The sequence below is a fragment of the Amphiprion ocellaris genome, chromosome 16, assembly GCF_022539595.1.
Source record: "Amphiprion ocellaris isolate individual 3 ecotype Okinawa chromosome 16, ASM2253959v1, whole genome shotgun sequence".
Lineage (NCBI taxonomy): Eukaryota > Metazoa > Chordata > Actinopteri > Pomacentridae > Amphiprion > Amphiprion ocellaris.
In genome coordinates, this window is record NC_072781.1 from 28056598 (window position 1) to 28079836 (window position 23239).

Here is a 23239-nt window from a genome sequence, read left to right on the forward strand (position 1 = left end):
GTTATTGTGTCTTCTGTGTAATTAGATATTCAAAAGTGTCACTGGTGTTTTTCAAATTTTTTGTCTGTATTTAGATTCATCTTAAAAGTTTAGTCTTGTTCTTTTGTCATTCTTTATGATTTTATAATATTAGATTAGATGTTCAAATGTTTTGTCTTTTTAATGTGTAATTGTTGAGTGAAAAGTATTATTGGATGTGATGAGTTAAAATATTATTTTCAATATTAAATGTTTAAACTCTTGTAGTTTGTAATGTTAAGAACTTGTAGTAGATTGTAATGTGTAATTGTATATTTAAAGTTTTCATAGTAAATTGTGTTTAATTCCTAGTAAAAGTGTTATTGTCTTTAAGGTGTTTATTTGTAAATAAACATTTAACTATTTGTGTAGTAGTCTCTTTCACTTTTTGTTTGGATAGGCGTAGTGAGAGACAGCCAGACAACGGGGTTAGAAATAAGAGGTAGGCCAGCTCATACAGCATGGGGTGAACAAGCGGGAGTCGAACCCGGGCCTCAGCGGCGGGGACCTAGTACATATGTCAGAGGCGTAACCCGTAGAGCTACATGAGCACACATGTTCTGGTCTTGAAAACGTGTATAAATCCAATAGAAAGTCTAGGGGTAGGGTTAGGATTGGAGAGGAAGGTCCTTACAGTTGTAATGAAAAAAATAGGGTAATTAATATTACACATAAATATTTTTAATGTTAATACTAAGCAGCCGAATATTCTGAGAAATTAATCCGCGGTTTTTCCTTCAGCCGTTGTGGTTGCACTGTACCTTTATCTAGATCTACAACGGCTGAAGGAAAAACCCCAACTTTATTCTAAGAATTTTTTGGCTAGTGTGACTTAATATTAAATTATGAAAAAAATTTAAATTTTTATATCCATCCTTTTGGTATATTACTACTGTCAGGACCTTCCTCTCCAACTCGAACCCTACCCCTAGACTTTCTATTGGATTGATACACCTTTGCTGACAGGCAACATGTGTGATCATATAGCTCTGCGGGTTAAACCACTGACGCATGTAGTTGTTCCTCAACGCTGAGGCCCTGGTTCGATTCCCGCTCGCAACCCCGTGCTATATTAGTTGTTCTCATTCTTATTTCTACCCCATTGTCTGACTGTCTCTCACTACGCCTATCCATCAATTAACTGCAAAAGACTACAACACTTATTTACAAATTTCCTGTTTATTTATTAAATACAATTCTTTAATTTCTTACATCTTTTTCCCCCCCATACTTTATAAAAGTTTAATTGTCTTAACTTTTTCCCATTTATTTAATTGCTTCTTTTTTATGTATTTTCTTTCTTTAATCTTCTTCTTTCTAGAATTTAACACCAACCTTAAATTTTGGCTCATTTTTAGACATTTTGAAAAGCTATCAACTCAAACAGGGTAACACCGACAGATATGAAATTCAGCCAGGATGTACTCCAGGCATGGGTGATCAAAAGTTATCAAAATGCTCACCTTAAGTCTGAGGGCGTGGCCATGGCGGACTCCTGAACTTTGACGCTTCGACATGACACATCAACTGCTGTGTAACTGCCCTAAACATACTCTAATCTGCCTCAAACTTTACATTTATGATCAGAGTCCCGCCCTGATGACATTCACATGCTGGAATACAGCCACAGTCATAGCGCCACCTGTTGGATAGAAGGAAAAGCTCTATAACTAGCCTGGACATGGTCCAATCTGCCTGAAATGTTATATGTGTCATCAGAGTGCGGACATGATCACATCCATAGGCCAATATACACTCTCGGTCGCAGCGCCACCTGGTGGACGTGCGTGGATTCGACAACCAGCATGGATGCGAGGACCCGTCCAACGCTGCTTGCAGCTTTAATAACTTTATAAATTTACCTGACTACTTAAAAACTTAAAATTGCAGTTTCCAAATGTGCCTAAATAATTTGCTTTATTCAAGTGTTATTCACTTGAATAAAGCAAAAATGTTTTTCAATTTGTAACTATTTGATTTCTGTCAGTCTAGTTTTATAAAACAAACAAAAAAACCTTGTGAAAAGGAAATTGTGATAGAGATGTTGCATTGGATGCTTTAGATTGTACAGGTGTTTAATAAAGTATATAATAATCTTGAAGCGCTCAATCTTATGTTTCTCTATAAAATGCTTGTTCCTACTAAGATTTTTAAAAAAAAATTGAATAAGACTAGAAGTATTGTTAAAAAAGTCAGTGTAATTTACAAAAGTTAAGTTTCATAGTTTAAAGTGGATTCCTGAGTTTTCAGGTGTTGCTACCTCTTTAAATAAAAACCCTGCTAATGAAAATCCGCTGTTAACACCCCTCCTCCCCTCCTCCTCCCCTCCTCCTCCTCCTCCTCCTCCTCCTCGGCCTCCCTCCAGCTCTCTGCCCGGGGACCGGAGCAGGATCCCCGGATCGCCACAGGCCGTGCGGTCGGTGTGTGACGGTCGGAGCTGCGGGGAAAACCAGCGGCGGCAGGTAGGTTGGTTGTTCAACTTCTGGACTGTTTCTCCTCTGTGCTCTTTCATCCCTTCATCTTCATCATCCTCACCTCCACCAGCAACAGCAACAAGTTGCACCGCCCGCCCGGCTCGCTGCTCCGACCGCCGGGTCACCCCAAGCGGCGGCTCTGACCCGCTGAAGCCGCGGCTGTGTTCGGCTCTGAGGCCCGGATTCAGCTCACATGTTGGGTTTGTTTTATTCTCAGGTACACACCGGGTTAAGTGCACGGAGGGGGCCCTGCTGGGCGGAAGCAGCAGGAGCAGGTGGGCGGTGTCATCCAGCAGATCATCTGAGATCAGAGGTGAGAACAGCCGCTCTGTTAATACCAGAAGAAGAACAACAGAAAACACAAGTTCCATTAGTTTTTCTTGCGAGGTTTAAGGCTCTTCTTGAACCTGAACGCTGAATTCTATCATTCATTACATTTACTCTTACTACTCTTACTTACTGTTCTCTAATGGTTTGGCAAACAGTAACTGTCACAGAATGTCACTACAGGGTTACTGTCTGGTCATTCTTTGAATAAACAAACAGAAATCTTTAGGGAACCTTGAGAGTGTATTCAGTATTCATTCTCTAACATTTTTGGCAAACAGCATCCTTCAGAGAACATTCCTTCACAATTTCTGTTCGGTGGTTCCTCGAGCAAACATAAAGTAATCTATACAGAACCTCAAGGGATCCTTCAGGGAACATTCAGGTAACGTTCGGTCAAAGTTTGGCAAGCAGTAACCTTAGTTACTGTTCGGTGGTTCTCTAAACAGTTTGCTAGTTTCCTCAACATACAAACAGAAATCTTCAGGGCACGTTCTCTAAAGGTTCCCTGAAAGTTATGCAAGTAAATACTAAAATGTATTTTTGTGCCCAATAATAGACCTCTTTAAATCCACCAATCAGGTTACTACAAGTACAAGCTAATGAGTACGTCAATCTGACATGTTTGTTCTTAGCAAAGTTGTTTTTTTTATGTCAACTAATTGTCTGTTTGAGTGTTTCTTAAAATAATGCGACATAAATTCAACCAAGAAACCCAACGGTTAAATGACTGACAGAAAAATCTATATGGTTGATGAAAGAAATAAACCAAAGTACTGAAGCCACAAAATACTCAAAGTTGTTTTAGCTGCTGAACTGTTAGCTAACAGAATCACACACTTAACCGCTAGCTAATGGAGTAATTGTACCATTAGCTAGCATTCATCTTTTACCGTGTTATAGGTGCTAACTGTTAGCAGACCTAATAGAAAATATTTATATGGCTATGTTGAAGCTTAACCTAACCTGGACCATAATAATTTAGCAGCTGAAATAAATTATGTGTTAAAGAACGTAAAACTGTCTTGGCTAGCAAGCTAAAGCTTTTGTTTCCATTTAAGCTAGCTGTTAAGCTAACCCATTAGCCTCGTGAAACTAAGCTAATTTGAAAGCTTATCTTAAACTAAACTGAATTAAAAAAAACTGAACAATATTGTTTTAGCTGCTAAACTAAACAATTAGCAAGTGAAACAAAGGAGTTTACTGTTAAATTAACAAGCTAATGGGTAAATTGAGATGCTAGTTAGTGTTAATCTCTTATGTTTTAGGTGCTAACTGATAGCAGGCCTGATACAGCGTTTTAATGGCTAAATTGAAACTTTACCCAACCTAAACCAGTATAAATTAGCTGCTGAATTTACTAGATGTTATCTGTTAATTAACAAAACAGAGCACATCCATAACATAGCAATATATTGTTTAAAGATGTTCAATTGATAAATGTTTAAAAGAGTTTTTTCTGTGTTGCGTAATGTGCAACAACATAGTCTTCTGTCCTTCCGAAGCTATAATAAATATTATATTTTATTAATTAGTAATGAAAAAAAACACAAAAATATGCAGGGCTTTATTCATGGTGCAGCCAAGTCTATAATTGGGAGAGGGGTGTAAGTTTTCCTTAACAAATGGAAACACTGAAAATAAATCCAGATCAGTCAACCCAGATCATTAAAGGAACACATTTTTTACTGTATATTGATGGGGGATAGGCTGGTATTTACTCAGTATTAGGGTCACGAACACCCTTAAAGAAAGCATGGATGTGCCTCAGATTTAAAGGTCAGTTTGAACAGTTTAATTGTCTCTTAATGTTGTTTTAAAGAAGAATTCTGATGCTTTATCTCACCAGACACACAGGCTGACTCTCTGTAAATGGAGCCTGTATTCTTTCCTCAGTTGACCTTTGATTTAACGAGGCGGCTCAATTAAGAAGCTGTTTAAAATGACAGACTATTCACACATGCTGTCATGCTGAGAGAGATCAGTATCACTCCACCCGCCTCCTGAATCAAGCGCCCCTTGACACACTCTTTAGCAGGCGGCTGGTGTAGCTGGAATGGTTCGTTCCCACATCGTTCCATCCAGTTGACTCAGTTTGTGTTTTAAACTTCACGCTGAGCCCCTTTAGCTTCTGAAAGGTCGGCTGGGTTTATGTGATGGATATCTGCAGGTTATTTCTGACTGGAGGCAACTGAAGCTGTAGAGGAAACTAATTTAACATATCTTCCATTCAGTGTAACCTAAATGTGAATTCCAGATATCTTCATTTAAAATCTAACTCAAAATAAAGCTTGAATGATATTTTTGGACAAACTGAGATATTAGTAGTCACAACTACAACTTGTAGTCGGTCATTCCTACCAGTCAAAACACAATTGCAGATATCCTGACACTTAAATTTGACTCTTTGACAATCAACAATTCACATTTAGGATGCCTCAACTGTAGTTTTAATGAGTTTTAATGCAAACTGATAAGTTTCAGCTGCCTATAACTGAATTTTTACAAGTAATATCTTTAAAAATTATGTCAGTTTCCCCATCCAACACATTAGACAATTATTATTGGTCTAATCAGAGTTCCTAATGGGGTTTAAATTCTGTCTCATGGGCTTGTTTTACTGCTCTTTTAAATTTCGGTGTCGATATGTTTGATGCTTGGAGAAATGGCATCTTTGATCATGTGACAATATGAATTATTTATTTCTCCTTCTTCTTTTCTCCATGTTTTTGGACTTTGCTTACAAACATTAGCAATGACTGCTGCAGGTCAATCAGTAGGAACATCTGTCATTGCTGTTTGAAATTTAGACTGATTTTAGTTTAGTTTCGCTGTTTATCTGAGCTACAGACCATTTATTTCATTTACCTCGGCAGCAAGGAGGCAGACTAAATATTTATTATCTGCATCTTTCTTCTGTTGTTTATTTTCTCAATCATACAGCTCAGTTTATTCGACCCTCTTGCCTCTGCAGCTGTGTAGCCATCGCAAAGCCGATTAATGACTCTGACAGACTTGTGGTTCCCTGCAGATGTGTGTGAAATCTTTCTCCCAGTTAACCTTAAACACTCACTCACTGGCCTGGGAAAGCTCTCTGTCAGATTCCTGTCTGCCACAAAGGCGTCTAAACTTAGCCGGTGATATAACAGGCTGAGCAGATCGGGCTGCTCTGGGATCAGCCTGTCAGTCGCTGCAGAGGGCCGCAACACCCCTAGACATACATGAACAGCCACAGGTCAGGCTGTGAACATGCATAGATGCTTCAGATGTCACTGAAGGGAAAAGTTCATTTAAAACACGGAGCGACTCATTTTTCAGTCTTTTATTGTGAAAAGTGTTGTTGGACTGAGTGATTTTACTGCTTCATACATAGACTCTACTGGACTACAGGCCTGTACCTTGAAGCAATTTTAACATACTCAGGGTATTTTTTCGTTATCAGGCTTCACGGGGCCTAAAAGTTTTGCTAAGATCCAACAAGAAGTTGGTTATCATCATATGAGAAATTGAGACTATCATATAGATTAAACGCTAAACAACTGCTGCATCCAAAACCTTCAACGATAGCTGCAAAAACATCCCAACTGTGTGAGTTAATAGGCTCATCAATATCACAGCCTCATATAAGAAATGCTATAGGCAGCATTTTTATTATGTAAAAATTGCTCAGATGTAGGTTTCTTATGCAACATTCAGGTAAATTATCATCGTGCAGCACTATAGTGTACAACGAAATTACACATGCAGTTCCTTTATGATGCTGAGAAAAAAGACAAATTACTCAAGACATAAAAATAGCACTATTTCATAGTGATGTGGAGGATCAATTCAGTAATCTCACATTCTGTCTCATTCTTATGTCATGTAAGACAGTTTTATTCTCTCAGCTGCTTGGTGGCGTTAAATGGTTTTAGGAGGCAAATAAAAACAAAACATTCAAACAGATAAGTGGGTTTACTGCAAATGTTATAAAGTCCAGAAACACAAGGCTTTACGGCTTTATCAGTCTCTGTTTTAGGATTATATTTATACAAGCATAGAACAACGGAATGGCTTTGACGCTGCTTGCAGCTCTCACCTGCCTCTTTCACTATCTGCCCACCAAGCTACATGAGATCTTTCAGAGTGGTGATTCCATTTTCTGAGAGAACTGATCGGTCCGTCGGAGGTGTTTCAATGGGAATAGAAGAGAATTCCTTTGAAATTAAGCAGCGATCCTGTTGGTACATTCACAAAATCAGACATCTAAAGTACACTAGGAGATGTGCAAATATAAAGGGAAATCATATGTGCAAATGTATCAAAGTTTTTAAAGATTGTTTATTTGGTATATATTAGGGATTATAAAAACACAAACTCATGTTGCACTTCTAGATATTGCACATTGGAACATCATTTTGTTGAAGTTGGGTTAGCACCTCATGGTTCTAAATGATATAAACCCAAGTTTAGTGCTCTTGGACGTAGACCTGAGGTTTTCGGGACTCTGACAGTGGTTCACTTTCTGTCAGGTGCATCTCCATGGTAACTTATGCTGAACACCTAACTTACTCTGCAGCAGGTTGTGTTGAGTTAACAAATCACTACACATATTTACACATGTTTACATTAGGGCTGGGACTTTAAGGCGTTAATTACGAATAATTAATTACAGAAAAAACAATGTGTTAAAAAAAATGCATTTAATTGCACCTTTCTCAGTTCCCTAATTTCTGGCACACTGGTAACACTGATGCACACTCCAGTCTAGCAGGTAGCGGCAATACACCTAAAGTCTGTTTGCCAGCTGCAGTAAAGCGTGAATCAGCCCAGAAAGGTTGGACCAACATGGCGGCTCGGTTGCAAACTGTTCAGGCAAAAGTATTTCTAAAAGCATTTGAGGCGAGAATAATAATAACTTTATTTATATAGCACTTTCAAATCAAAATGCTTTACAGAGCAAGCAACAGATAAATTACAATAAAATGGTAACAGATAAAAACAATGGCTAAGAAGACACAATGACGATAAAACTGATGAGAACATCTAAGAAGACACAGTACCTCACAGTTAAGATTCATGTACAGCAGAGAACAAGTGGGTCTTTAGCTTTGCTTTGAACACCTCTACTGAGCAAGTTTGCCAAATGTCAGACAGAAGAACGTTCCATAAAGACGGTGCACGGTAATAAAAAGCCCATGCACCGACTGTCTTCTTTTTGATTTCAATTCAATTCAATTCAATTCAATTCAATTCAATTCAATTCAATTCAATTCAATTTTATTTATATAGCGCCAATTACAGGCCAAATTATCTCAAGATGCTTTACAGAACCCATATGCCTGAACCCTCAGAGCAAACCCTAAGGTGACAGTGGCAAGAAAAAACTCCCTTTTAACAGGGAAGAAACCTTGAGCAGAACCAGGCTCTTTATGTGGGGGGACCCATCTGCAGCTGGCCGGCTGGTTGAAAGGGACAGAAGAGGTAGAGGGGTAGAGGGGTGGAGGGGTAGAGAGGGGGAGGGATGGGAGAAGAGGATGGTGGGGAACAGGGAACATATAACACACAGTTGGATACATGTATGATAAGCTAGATGATACGTACAAAGTACAAGCTAACATTGAGACTGATTCATAGTTTACTGTTATGATGTACGGCTCTGGCATTAAATATACTACATATATAGCTGGTAGTAAAATTCAAACAGTATGTAGATGAGCATATCAAGTATAGTGAGGGCGATGCAGAGTAGACTGGTGGAAATGGGCAGCTGGAAGCAGTGGGCTGGAGGAAGGTCAGCAGCAGCATCCCACAGGTGGAGACAAGGCCAGTTGGTGGGAGAACAACCACAGATCTGAAGCATCCAGCTCTGGGACACTTGGAGAAAGGACACAGAGAGAAACAGAGTGAGTGTAATGCAATAATGGTATATATAGTAAATACATAGGTATTTAGAGAAGGGCTCAGTGCATCAACAGTCGTCCCCCAGCAGCCTAGGCCTATAGCAGCATAACTAAGGGCAAAACTAAGGGATGTCGAAAGGGGAAGTCAGTTGTGCAAATGAAGACTCCAGTTGACCCCTTCAAGGTCACCCAAGTCAGCCCTAACTAAGATTTATCAAAAAGGAAGGTTTTAAGCCTGGTCTTAAAAATAGAGAGGGTGTCCGCCTTCCGAACCCAAACTGGGAGCTGGTTCCACAGGAGAGACGCCTGATAACTGAAGGCTCTGCCTCACATTCTACTTTGTAGAGAGTCTAGGCACAACAAGTAAGCCTGCAGTCTGAGAGCGAAGAGCTTTGCTAGGATAATATGGTACTATCAGGTCTTTAAGATATGATGGAGATCGGTTGTTGTGTTGTTCTAATAATACTGCCTGAAGGAAGCATGTATAATGTGAACAGTATTGGTCCTAAGACAGAACCCTGAGGAACTCCATGATTAACCCTAGTATGCTCAGAAGAGTCATTGTTGACATGCACAAACTGGAACCTGTCTGATAAGTAGGATTTAAACCAGTCCAGTGCTATGCCTTTAATGCCAATAGAATGTTCTAGTCGCTGTAATAAAAGTTTGTGGTCGATTGTGTCAACTCCCACACTAAGGTCCAATAAAATAAGTATAGAGACCAGTCCATTATCTGAAGCTATGAGAAGGTCATTAGTAACTTTCACTAGAGCTGTTTCTGTGCTGTGATGCACTCTGAAGCCTGACTGAAACTCTTCAAACAAGCTATACCTTTGTAAATGTTTATTAATTGATTTGCAACTGTTCTCTCTAGAATTTTAGAGAGAAATGGGAGGTTGGCTATCGGTCTATAGTTAGCTAAAACTGCTGTTTCCAGCTAGTATAGTCATTTAACCTCATTAACAATGTCTAGACTGTATTTCTGATTAATTTAACGTTATCTCTATTGAAAAAAAAGGCTTTTCTTTCAAAAATAAGGACATTTATATACTTTTGAATAGTTGTGTAAACCTTGTCCCTGGTGTGGGATTTGCCAGCTTTTTTAGCCCTCCATCCACCCTGATATCCTTCTCTTAGATTGTGTTTCAGTTAATGTGCATCTTCATTGAGTTAATAAAAGTCTGTTGTCACCACAGTGTAATCTGGGAAACAGTTGAGTTGTATAAAAACAGCTGCTGTCAGAGTGTGAACAGCTGTTGGTCAGCTGGAGTTTCTGATCAAGCAGGTCACTGGACCCCTGCTGGTCCCACAGCCTGAAATTTACCTCACTGAAAATACAGTACAACTCTTCACATGAGCACAAAGTTTTAAAAACTGTTTTTTTTCTCTTTTTTAAAAACAGATAATCTTTTCACAGGATCATCCTTGATTAGTTTCTTCATCATAATTTTTTAAACAAATGTGTCCAACAGGTGTTGATTCTAGTTCCTCAAATATAAAGTTTTAATTTGTCATTTAATATTGAATTTTCGTGATTGACATTCCACTCAATTATCAACATAAAAAAAAAACATTGACGTGTCTTTGGCTTCTTCAGATTTTGTGAACAAATGGACAAACCTCAGAGGGTTAATGTGAAAATATGGACAGTCAATGTTTCAGTTTGGACATAGAGTAAAAACAATGACAATGATTATATTTGCTGCCATTGTGTGTTGTTATGTAATCCAGAAATGTTTCTGTAGTCATTAAATAAAACCTCACACATGCTGACAACTCAGCAGCATGTGTCACCTGTTGTTAACACCTGCCAAAACAAAAACCCACGAACCCGACATGTATGTGTTACTGTGCAGACAGAAGCTGTTTCTAGTTTGACTGCTGTCATCACTACAGCATACTCTAAAGCTTTATTTGTTTATTATAGAAGGTCATCCCTAGACAAGTCCTGAGCATCCTCCAGCTAGTCACTAGCATCAATAGGCTTGTTACTGGCAATTTATGTCTAGCGACTACATCATTAGGCTGGTCATTACCATCCCTGGACTATTCAGTGGCATCCCTAGGATAGTCTGTAGCATCCCTTGGCTGGTCTATAGCATCCCTTGGCTTGTCACTAGCATCTCTAAACGAGTCCCTATCATCCCCAGGCTAGTCTTTGGCATCCCCAGGATTGGCTGGTCTATAGCATCCCTTGGATAGTCTGTAACATCCCTCTGCTGGTCTATAGCATCCTTTGGATAGTCTGTAGCATCCCTCTGCTGGTCTGTAGCATCCCTTGGCTTGTCACTAGCATCTCTAGGCTAGTCTATAGCATCACTTGGATAGTCTGTAGCATCCCTCTGCTGGTCTATAGCAGTGTTTCTCAACTGGTGGGTCGCGACCCAAAAGTGGGTCGCGGGGCCGTTTTTGGTGGGTCGCGAGCCTTTTTCTAAAAAGAGAGAAAAATAAAGATAATCCAATTTAGTGGCGAGTCATTGTAGTTCCCCTCCGCACCCGCAGGGGGTCGTCGTGTCAGCAGCGACCGGTGAGGACACTCGTATTACTGTAGAAGAAACTGCATGTTTTCATAGCAACAGCAGCATGGCTAAACGCAAGTACGACAGCGAGTACATTAAATATGGATTTTCCTACATCGAAGACAAAGGAGTCCAAAAGCACGCATCTGAATAAACTTTTCGAGCGGTTTAGCGACTACTTTCCCGATAAACAACCCGAGGACGACTGGGTGCGCGACCCGTTTGGAATAAACATGGAAAGCATCACGTTGCCTAGCAGCGATGAATGTCAGCTGGTGGAGCTATCATGTGACCGCACTCTCAGAAAGAAATTCACAGAGGTAAGCCTTTCCCAGTTCTGGTGCAACGATGTGATGAGAGAGTATCCCTCCATTGCTAGTCGAGCTGTAAAAATCCTCCTACCATTCAGCACCACATACCTCTGTGAATGCGGCTTCTCAGCTCTTGTTCAGCTGAAAACAAAATACCGAAATAAACTGAACATTGAGCATGACCTCAGAGTTGCTTTATCATGCATACAGCCAGATTTTGAGACTCTTGTAAAGGCCAAAAAGCATCCTCAGCTAAGCCATTAGAACTTCATGTAGTTCTGCAGTACTTTTATTGTGACTTGTGACTTTTGTTTATTTGTAAGTGCTTAAAAACACACTTTTCTTTCAATATTGCACACTATTTTTTTCCACAAATATTGGCTTTCGAATATAGTTAAGCCCTTTGAAAAATGTTTTATTGTGTTTACATTTTGAGATTGATCAGAACATTAAGCATTTCTTTAATAATTTGTTGAATGCTCTTCATCAGTTTTCATGTTTTGGACTCTTTTGCACATATTTCTATACATAGTTTCTCCAGCTACAACAGCAATGTTGCAGACTTGTGCAGTATTATGAGAAGCTACTGGTTTTGTTGAATTGCACTTTTTTTGTAGAAAAAAAAATGCACTTTTATATATCCTGAGAACTACTTGAGGCTATTGTTCTACTTGTTTCAAAGTCCTCAGTACTTGAATTAGTATTGCTGCTTGATTTTGAGTTGTTGTGAAGTACTTGAGTTCAGGTTTAAAAGTTTTGTCTTTGAACGCTCAATCAATAAATTGTTGATTTTTGGAGAAATATTGTTTGGGTCACGACTTGTCATTTCAGTTTTATGGTGGGTCCCAGGCCCAGACCAGTTGAGAACTACTGGTCTACATTATATTTAGCCTAGAAATTAGCAACCCTAAGCTAGTTACTGGCATCCCTAGGCTAGTCTATTGCATCCTGACGCCAGGTATATAAGCACCCCTAGACTGGTCTATAGCATGTGGTCACAAAACTAGCACCACCCGCTCAGTCATTAAACTTATCATACTTGAACATATTAAGCTCATACATACATATTCTGTGTACCTTTTTAAGTGTAAACACCCTAAAACAGTCTTTAATGGTAGTACCAAAGCACTGATGTGAATTATTCCACCACTGAAAATAGTCCCCAGTAAAGGCACTATTTCCCTCTGTCTGTGTAATGAAACCAGAGTGATGAGCTTCTTCAGAAAGTGTGTTCAGAAAGCATGTGGGATGATATAAATCCATTTCCACCTGTTATCTTAGTCTTGTCCACACTTTCCTGCAGTTGTGTGATCAGACTGATGAGCTGATCGCTGTGATTGATGAGGCGAGTCGCCCTGGTTGAGTTGAACCGCCTGCTGCTGACCTTTCAGCTATCAGAGGCATTTCATTCGTGGCCTTTCTGTTTTATCGCCACAGATAATAATTAGAAGTTTCCAACCCCTGACTGGGTCCGAGGGAGACCCTGCAGGACGGGGGAGGAAGATGGGGGAGGTCTAGAAGAATCTGCTGGGTCTATATTAGCTCTGGTGAATCACAGCGAGCCTGGCATACTGGGTGTCCCCTTTCACGCCATATAAGTCCACCCCCCCTCCTTTCCCTGCTGCCCCCTCTGCCCTACCTCACCCCTTCCTCACCCCTCCGTCCCCCCACAATGCCACAGTGCTATCTCTGGCTATTCTTAGGCTGTCACTTCAGCTCGTCTGAGCAGGCAGGTCTTCTTCTTTCTCCTCTCAGCTGCACATTTTTCCCTTCACCTGTTTCATTTCTCCTCTGTCTTCTCTCAGAGACGACTCACCGCTGCCAACGCCGCCGCTCCTCCCTCCTGTCAAGTCTCTCCAGCCGCTGCGGGGTTTTATTCAGAAAACCTGGTTTAGTTTCAGAGGATCTCTGGAAGAATGAGTGCCTACACTGTGTCGCTGCCTGGCCCTGGCCCCTGGGGCTTCAGACTGCAGGGGGGGAAGGACTTCAACATGCCGCTGACCATCTCAAGGGTAGGAAACTGCTGATTTTTAGACTTTCTCAGGTTTTTGTTGACTTCTTCAACACCTATCTACGTCTGTAAGAGTTTAGAAGAAGTTTCTAGAAGTGACTGAGAATGGGACAAGGAGAGTTTAACCCTCTGAACTCCAAGTGGTGTCTGGGCGTTTCCCATTTTTACTCATTGTGGGCTTATTTTTCACTGCAGTGCCTCTATAGAAACAGCACAAAGACTTCAAAAATGTCTTCTGTGCTGTATGACACAGTAGTTATCACACCACAAATCATAAAAAAGAAAAAATAAAGTTGATTATAAAATTTACAAAAAAACGAGAAAACCAAGGAATCCCCACATGCCACATTCTTCCTACAGGTGTTACCGATCGTAGGGAACGATGGCAAATCTTCATAATTAAGATATTTTCCAACTTACATTTTAAATTTGTCCCCTCTCTGCCCTGTGTAAACACAGCCTGCAGTTCATCATAGTTCAGCTAGAACATCCCTGAATTTTTGTCATGTGACTGTTGGTCATAATTGAATCATTAATTGTTTCATGGCTGCACAGAAAAATGCAGATTTTTTTTCTTTTTTAGCAAAGTCGGGTTTTGAGCAATTTTTAGCAACTTTTTAAATAATACATTTTGAATAACCGGATGGAATGGAACCTCATGATTTCAAACTTATTTTTTGTTAAGTTTCCTGACAGAACACAGTTTGTGGCTCTGATTAATGATGTCTTCCTGGTGAGCTTTAAAATCATAAACCATGCCTTTCAAACCTGCTAGTGGGTTTTGAGGTTTAACGGGTTTAGAAAGCCAACCTTAGCTATGTCCCATCTTATTCCATGTTATCTCTCCTCTATCCACCATCAAAATAAAGTCAAAAATACCCCCCAGAATAGTTTAACGCCACAAGGGCTCATTGTAGCTTGTCCTAAAGACAGGGTCAGGAAAAGAAAGAAGAAATGCATCAAATTATCATGTAAAAACACAAAATGGAAATAAAATGAACTGAAGTTAGAAGTTAGGGTGCAACACAATAAAAAATATATATATTTTAGAAAATAGCTTAAATGAGTTTAATTACATTGTATAGATAAAACTGAAAGACAGGCCTTCATACTGGAATCAGTGAAAGTCAGTGGTTGCCTGGGAGGAGGATGAAGAATTGCCTTCAGAAACATCTCTCTACATGCAATAAATATTTAACTATTTGTATTTATAATTTGTTTTCATAGCTCTCTTCTGTCACTGCCTGCAGTTCAGCCTAGCCCAGTTAAAAACGTCCATGAATTTTTGTTATGTAACTTTTGGTCACAGCTGAGTCACTAATGGCTTCACGGTTGTGCTGAGGAGCACACAGTTTTTTTTTTTTTTTTTTTTTTTTAACAGAATGCCATTACTGCAAATGTTTGATTTTTGGTGAATTTTTAATGACACGTGTAGAATAAGCGATTTTGACAACACAATTCTAAGCTTAGATTTTGCTAGTTTTGCCAAAAGTCACACACGGCAAGTTCAAGCACGTTTCTAAAGCTGAAAATCTGACAATAACTGGTGCAAGTTTGTCAACTTTTGTTGGTGTTTTGGGGTTCAGAGGGTTAAAGCTGTCTGTGTTGTGTCCCTTGTCGTCAGTTTTTATTGTTTGTTTGCTTCGGCTGTTTTTGGACGTGAGCTGTGATTTTGTGGCTGATTCTGAAGCACTTGAAGTCTGTCATGTTGAGATCTGCGGCGCCCTGATATGTCAGGGAGGCCGAAAGCAGAGCCGGAGGCCTAAAAGTGGAGCAGGTGTTGGTTTCAGAGGCTGATCTCTCTGAATAGACGGAGAAACGTCCTGCAGCTCTGCTCTGGCTGCTGTCAGGACGCTGACATTATGACCTCTGACCTTCTCTCTGCTGCGTGATTTAGGACCTGACGTGATCTCTGAGCTGCTCTGGAGGCTGCACAGGTGTCTTCTGCATCTTCTGACAGTAGAGCAGCCTCCGTTCTAGTTATCCAAGGCCTGAGAAGTAGCCTATAGACTTGTTTATATTCAGAAACAGAAGACCCCTGTGAACAAACATGTAGAGGCCCCTGGTACACAAGAGCAGTTGTGCATCTAATTTGGTGGTTTTATGTCTCTTTTTGGTCATTTTTACCTTGTTCTGCATCTCATTAAGGTGGTTTTGTCCATCAAAGTTCATTTTCTGCCTCATTTTGGTGGTTCTGTGTCTGATTTTGCTCCTTTTGTATGTCTTGTTGGTTGTTGTGTATCAAGTTTTGTTTGTTTTGTGTCTAATTCTGGTCATTTTGTGTCTCTTTGTGGTTGCTGTCCATTAATTTTTGCTGTTTTTTTCTATCCAAGTTCTTTCTCTGACTCATTTTGGTGGTTCTGTGTGTCTTTTGCTAATTTTTAAAATCTCTATTTGGTTGTTGTGAATCAAGTTTTGTTTGTTTTGTGTCTTTTTGGGGTAGTTGTGCATCAGATTTTGAGAGGTTTTTGTCTCTTTATGATAATTTTTACCTTGTTCTGCATCTCATTTAGATGGTTTTGTCCACAGAAGTTCATTTTCTGCCTCATTTTGGTGGTACTGTGTCTGATTTTGCTTGTTTTGTATGTCTTGTTGGTTGTTGTGTATCAAGTTTTGTTTGTTTTGTGTCTAATTCTGGTCATTTTGTGTCTCTTTGAGGTTGCTGTCCATTTATTTTCGGTGGTTTTGTCGATCTAAATTCTTTCTCATTTTTGGTGGCTACGTGTCACATTTTGTTCATTTTCTATCTCTTTGTAGATGTTGTGCGTAAAGTTTTGTTTGTTTTGTGTCTCATTTTGGTCATTTTGTGTCTCCTTGTGGTTGCTGTGCATTTATTTTTGCTGGTTTTGTCTTTCCAAGTTCTTTTTCTGTCTCATTTTGGTGGTTCTGTGTAATTTTGAGGGGTATAAGTCTCTTTATGGTCATGTTTTGCATTGTTGTGCATCTCATTTAGACAGTTTTGTCAGTTAAAGTTTGCTTTCTGCTTCATTTTGGTGGTTCTGTGTCTCATTTTGCAATTTTTTTTTATCTCTTGTTGGTTGTTGTGCATCAACTTTTTGTTGTTTTGTGTCTCATTTTGCTACTGATGCTAATTCTGATCTGTTACTGTCTCATTTTTGGTCATTTTGTGTTTGTGGTTTTGCCTCGTTTTGGGATTGTGAGACATCTAGTTTTGGTTATTTTGGTCATTTGTGTTCACTCAATGTAGTTGTAGTAAGAAGCAAACACCAAACTGCAGCTTTGTAGTATAAACTGTAAATATGGAACGTGTTGTTCTTATGTGTTTGAATGTGATGCCTTGAAAACTACAGACTCACAGTGGATAAAAGAGGATCAACGAGAGTGTAGTTCCGGCTTCAGAGGAGGAGCTGTTTGGTCCTTCACTCCCCAGTTGCAAAATTTCAAACTTTTCCCTCAAACTTGACTTTTGACAAAAAAAAAATTCCATGCGACTTAAATATTTAATATAATGCTACTTTAACAGGACAGTAATATTCCAGTAGTTTCGATCTGGCAGGTTATTTGATGCGTTCACAGATAAAGAGATGGATGTTTTCCGCAGAAAAAGTAGGAGACGGGGTTGGTCAGTAAGTGCTGGAGCGCTTTTTGTTCCTGAGTTTTGTTTCTCGGGCTGCTTCACCTCAGTGATGAAGGGTCTGGATGTCAGAAGCTACAGTGCAGCAGTTATGGTAAAAATAAGACCACTGAGAGGCCAAAGGAGTCTCTGTTGAAGCCAGTGACTGATTTAGCTCCTGATAGGCCGGCAGTGGAAACTGAGAGGCTGACAGGATCTCTTCTTATCACTCCACAAGTCGAGTCACTGGCTCATCGAGCTCAGAGATTCATTTAAACAGAGAACAGTTCTTCACACAGTTACCTCGGCAACCCCCTCAATATGGAACCGACTTCACTTGTAATTAACATTTCTAGACTAATAAATAGCAGCACAAACCTAGCAACTTTCAGCACAAAATTAACAGCTCGACTAACATCCATCCATCCATTATCTATACACCGCTTAATCCTCACTAGGGTCGCGGGGGGAGCTGGAGTCTATCCCAGCTGACTCAGGTGAAGGCAGGGGACACCCTAGACAGGTCGCCAGTCTGTCGCAGGGCCACATACAAAGACAAACAAGCACTCTCACATTCACACCTACGGGCAATTTAGAATAATCAATTAACCTCAGCATATTTTTGGACTGTGGGAGGAAGCCGGAGTACCCGGAGAGAACCCACGCATGCACAGGGAGAACATGCAAACTCCATGCAGAAAGATCCCGGGAAAGCCGGGACGTGAACCAGGGATCTTCTTGCTGCAAGGCGAAAGTGCTAACCACTACGCCACTGTGCAGCCCAGCTCGACTAACATTTATAGGTCAATCACCAGCCTTCATTGGCTATCAACTAGCATTCCTAGACAAGCAATTAGCATCCCCAAGCTAGCAAGTAGCATTCTTATGCTAGTCACGAGCGTCTCTTACCCAGCAACTAGCCATGAGTTTCCTCAGGCAAGGAACTGGCGTTTATAGGCTAATGGCTAACATTCCTAGTCTAGCAACTTGTATTCCTAGGCCAGTCAGTAACACCCTTAAACTAACAACCAGGAATCTTGGGGCAATCAGTATCATCCTTAGGCTAGCCACTAGTATTCCTCGGCTCGTCAGTGGTATCCTTAGGCAAGCAACAAGCATAGGCTAGCAACTAGTATTCTTAGGCTAGTCAGTAGGTAATACCTACTATTTCTTGAGTAGTCACTGGTGTCCTTACGCTAGCTACTGCTTATTTCTAGGCTACTTGGTAGTATTCCTAGGCTAGCAAATAGTATTCCTAAGCCAGTCACAAGTGTCCCTTGGGAAAGCAACTGGCATTTATAGGCTAGTCACTAACAACCTAGCAACTAGTATTCATAGCCTAGTCAGTAGCATACTTAAACTAGGAACTACGAATCCTTAACAACTAGTATTCTTAAGTCAATCAATAGTATCCATAGGCTGGTGACTAATATTCCTCAGCTCATCAGTGGCATCCTTAGGTAAACAACAGGCATACATAGGTTAGCAACTAGCATTTTCAGGCTAGTCAGTAGCATACTTAAACTAGGAACTAGTAATCCTTGGACAGTCAGTAGCAACCTGAGGCCAGCAACTGGTATTCCTTGGGTAGTCAGTAGCATCCTAGACTTTTTAACATCACTGTGCTAGCAACTTGCATTTGTAGGCTTGTCGCTAGGATCACTTGGTTAGCAAGTAGCATTTCAACACTAGTTGTTAACATCCCTAGGCTAGTAGCTAGAATTCCTTGGCTAGTCAACAATATCCTTAAGGAACATATAAATACACACAGTTTGTAATGGGCAGGTGATGCACACAGAATCTAAAGGCTGTATTTTTGGAGGCAATTTATGGGCTAATATTTGTAGATTAGATTCAGCTTTTTTGTCATTTGACAAAGTACATGTACTAAGACAACAAAATACAGTACTTGTGCATCGGCTGGCAATCAAACCTGGGCATCCTGTATGGAAGGGAATAAGTTTACCTCAGAGCTACCAATGTTTAGAACTTCAAGGGGTTATTAGTGAATTTGGCCCTCATAAGTAGCCTGCAGGTGCTTGTGGCAAGGCTTGAGATGCCTGTGACATGAACCAGATCTTTGAAATCAAGGTTAACAGCAATATCACCGTTATTCTGGATTTTTTAAAGTTGAGTTGCCTCCTGAACTTCTGAAAGTACTTACCACAAGATCTGTATGATGTATTGCAGGTCATTGCACTCTAACTGTCATCATCTCTAACTGCTCAGATTTGTCCTGTTGTCCTGCATTGTGCTTCCTATTATCAGTCTGTGTGTGTGTGGGGACCAAAAAAGCCTGTTAGATACACATTCACGCCACAAATATGTTAATACCCAATGACAGAAATAAACACAAGCCCAGACACATGGAACAACATAAAAACGCTGAGCTTTGTTTGAGCACTATCTCCATCTCTGTGCGCGGTGCCATGCGGCGATAATCTGCCGTCATCATGGCAGCGGCAGCAGCAGCTACGCCCGATGGATGGATTTATGCTGCCCTTTCTGGCGCTGACGGCTTCCCATCATCCCTCGGGGCTCCGCCATTCATTGTTTGCTCCGGTTCAGAGGTTCGGAGCAGCAGGTTGAGGGAGCAGCGATGAGGAGGATGGATTAACGGCAGATGAGGATGAATCACACACAATCTGCTGCTCTGGGCTCAAGGACAATCACATTTGAAAGAATGTGTGAAGTTCGGTTTATGTTCATGTACATTTGTTACTTCTTCTTCAAAGCCTCATATCTCTTCTTCCTCTGAGCCACAGACCTCCAGAAACTATCAAAAACCCTTTGGTTAGCCACACTGCACTAAAGAACTGCACCAGAGCACCAAATATAGGTTAATCCACTGCTGAAAACAGTCCAAAAACTGAGACAATACCTCCCACAAGTTTGGTGGAAATATTTTTACTTGTTTAGGTTACTGCCCTAGTTTGTTTTTAACGAGTTCACTGATACGGGTCTTGGAAACAGTAAAGAAATTATGTTTTCTTCATTTTGTTCTTTTATAACCTAAAGTAAAACTGATTTCTCATGCAGAGATCTAAAATCTGTAGCGCATACTAAAACCTTTATTTACTAAGGCGCATCCCAGGTTAGACCCTATGTAACCCAGTGTTAAAAACGGGAATAAAACTATAAATATTCATGCTTTGGAAAAAAAAATATATTGTTAGAACATTAAAATAGAAGTTCATTAAAGATTTTGATAAACAGTTAAAAACACAAGAAATAAATACGTATATTTAGATTAACTTAGGTATTGCTTGACAACTTAAACAGCCTATGGCTGTATATCCCAATGTCAATATCAGCCAATCAGGTAGGGGTCACCTCCCGTCCTGCTCCCGAGCTGTGCGTGCCCTGTACGTGCTCCTCAGACACGCTCGAGCCACGGACCGAGAGAGATCCTTTGCTGATGTGGAAAAGCTAACGCGACAGTAGCAGCCTTTTGTGGAGAAATTCGGAGATTTGGTGAGCAGAAACCCACTAAAACTTGTGTAAGCATTAGTGATGGCAAGATGAAGCTTCATGAAGCATTGAGGCTTTCCATCCAATTGGTTCACTTATGGTTCGAAGCTTCGTGGTGCTTCATTTGCTCTACTGCGCCATCAACTGGACAAATAAAACAGGCAGAGTGCCTATAGTGACACACTAGCTTTGCTATGTGAAGCTTTGAATTGTGCTTAAATGATAATGCCAATAAACAAGTAATATACTTAATATAGTGTCTGCTTTTCCTGATAGCAGGGACAGAGGGGGAAATGGAAACAAATTGGGGAGAGATTTGAGATTTGTAGCTTGACTGTGTGATTGATGCAGGTTCTGGCTTTCTGTAAAGTGCAGAGATACTTTTAATTGTAATAAGGGCTATATAAATAAAATTTATTGTACTTTTGCTACTTGTTGTTTTGTGACTGTGCGTGTGGTACCAGTGACAATCTGTAAAACAAAAGTAGGGGCAACATTTTATTTGTTTTTATTCAAAAATATAATTTTTTCCACAGTGCTGGGATTCAGGTGGCTTCTTTTTTTGGACAATATTTCTCTAGCTCCTTGGAACACAACAGACACTTCACCTTTTAAAATACCAGAAAAAGAAGAAATTAGAACAAGCGGTGTGTCGTGTTGTCACAGTTATACATATTACACTTCAGTTGTTATGTGCCTACATTATTAGGAGAAATCAGGTCAAAGTGTTCCCAGACAGGGGAGAATCTTCTCTTTCTGGCTGGTTCTATAAAAAAAGAGTCTCAAACCGATTGAATGCAAAGATACAGCAGGTAAAAATCCAACAAATGTGAACGGGGAATCCATTGCGTTTCACTGCCCTTTATATTTTGAATTGCACGTCAAACCTGCGAACCACTTCCTGAACCAGTCACGCGGTACGACCGGCTTGCGAGGCTTCGAACGTCATCCTTTTGGCTCCTCCCCTAAATGAAGCAAGCCTCGATACGCGCTTCGTGGACACGCCCCCTTTATTACTCGCACACGCTTGACGCCTCGGCACATCTCGTAACATCACTAGTAAGCATTGAAATGTATAAATATAACAACAACTCGTTTGTTAAATTTAAAGATATTGAGAGATTCAAGGCTGTGAAGCCTCGTGAGCTGGAATTCCCCTTGCTGCACGTGGTGCTTAGCATGGTAAGTCCCATTGAGTGTGTGTGTGGGCTAATTTAGCATGCTAATCGCCGCTAGCTTAAATGCTAACCTCCGATTGGAACTTCTACTAGCTTTTCTTCAAAGAAAATGCATCTTGTGAGGCCACACGCCTAACAATGGGTTTATTTTACCAGATAACAAATGTTACTTTAAGGTTCCTGTGAAAATGATGTTGTCAAGTTGTGAAATGTGCTGTATTTTGTGTTTGTTAGCACTCGTTTTTATTTTCTATGGTGCTAATCTGTGTCAGCACACTGTCGCGAATCTGTGTTAATGTCAAGTGCATTTACCTGCACTTTGCCTAAATTTTCATATATTCGGATACATTTGCAATCTAATTGTATTTCTAATCCACTTCTAAAGCAGTTTTGGATTAATTTATACGTGTATTCACACTATACTTTTGAGCAGAGAAACTAATTACTTAATTACTAAATGTAAATTATTTTAATTTCATTTATTGGTAATTTGGTAAGGTAGAACGTTGATGTTGAATTATAAATTGTTTTACAATGTGGAAAAGGAATGTAGAAACTATTGTAAAACCTTTACAAACAGAGTAACAAGCTATAGACACTGCAGGTCATAGTTTAAGTTGCTTTATTCTGACCTGTTCCTCAGGTCAGGTTTTTTTTGGATCGGATTTGGAAATCTTGAGAAGAACCAAGGATCAACTTCCAGTACTCGATGGCGAGCGTCAGCCCAAAGAGTCGAACAAACTGGTAGCTTGTAACTAGGGGTGGGAATCACAGGGAATCTCACGATACGATACGCGATACACGGCTCGCGATACGATACTATCATGATACAGCTACACTGCGATAATCGATATATTGCAAGACAATCACATAGCGACATCACGATATCTGTAACTGACAAATACAAAATGCCTTTAAAAAGGTTAAGTTCAGCATTTATTTACTGCAGTTTGATGTCACGTTCACTGGATTTGATGCAAATTTGGATGAACCACTGAACAAAAACTGCCTTTCGTCTTGCCATAGGCTTTTTGCAAACACACTGACTACAACTCAGGACTAATGTCCACATGTGCCATCACATTTCTTCAGAAAAAGCATTTTTTTTAAAAAAAAAGTGCTTTAGTGCATAACCAACTGGTGCATGTAAACCTCTACACATTCTATGCTCGTTTTTGTGTATATCTGGACAGATTTTATGGCCTGACAACCTGTATAATTAACCTGGAACATTTCAGTTTATGAACTTCTTTTATGTAAACCAAAGAACAGCAGTGAAATATTTTCTGCTTGATATTTCATACCTTGGCTCCAGAGTGTGTAGCGTTTTTGGAAACCTTTCATTTTTGACCACACTGTGCGGGTGGAGGTCCTTACAAATGAACCCAGAGATGGACGTAGTAACGCTGGGAAATGCAGCTTTGCTTTAAACGCCTGCAGGCTGACTGAAACCATAGACTGTATAGAAAGATTT

At 40.1% G+C, this 23239-nt stretch overlaps 1 protein-coding gene across 8 annotated transcripts in view; it reads left to right on the plus strand.

Annotated features, from left to right (window-relative positions):
* Window positions 1-2438: 2438 nt before the first annotated feature.
* LOC111579916 (LIM domain-binding protein 3-like) overlaps window positions 2439-23239 on the plus strand; it is an 84936-nt gene continuing 64135 nt past the window's right edge. For 2 of the 8 annotated variants that reach the window (XM_055018253.1, XM_055018254.1), the window contains exons 1-3: window positions 2439-2480; window positions 2710-2805; window positions 13337-13543. In XM_055018253.1, the coding sequence (XP_054874228.1) occupies window positions 13448-13543 (96 nt within the window). In that variant the 5' untranslated portion in view covers window positions 2439-2480; window positions 2710-2805; window positions 13337-13447. Of the gene's footprint in view, window positions 2481-2709; window positions 2806-13137; window positions 13261-13336; window positions 13544-23239 lie in introns of those variants that run through there. The other 6 variants (XM_055018251.1, XM_055018255.1, XM_055018257.1 and 3 more) reach the window with 6 other exon arrangements.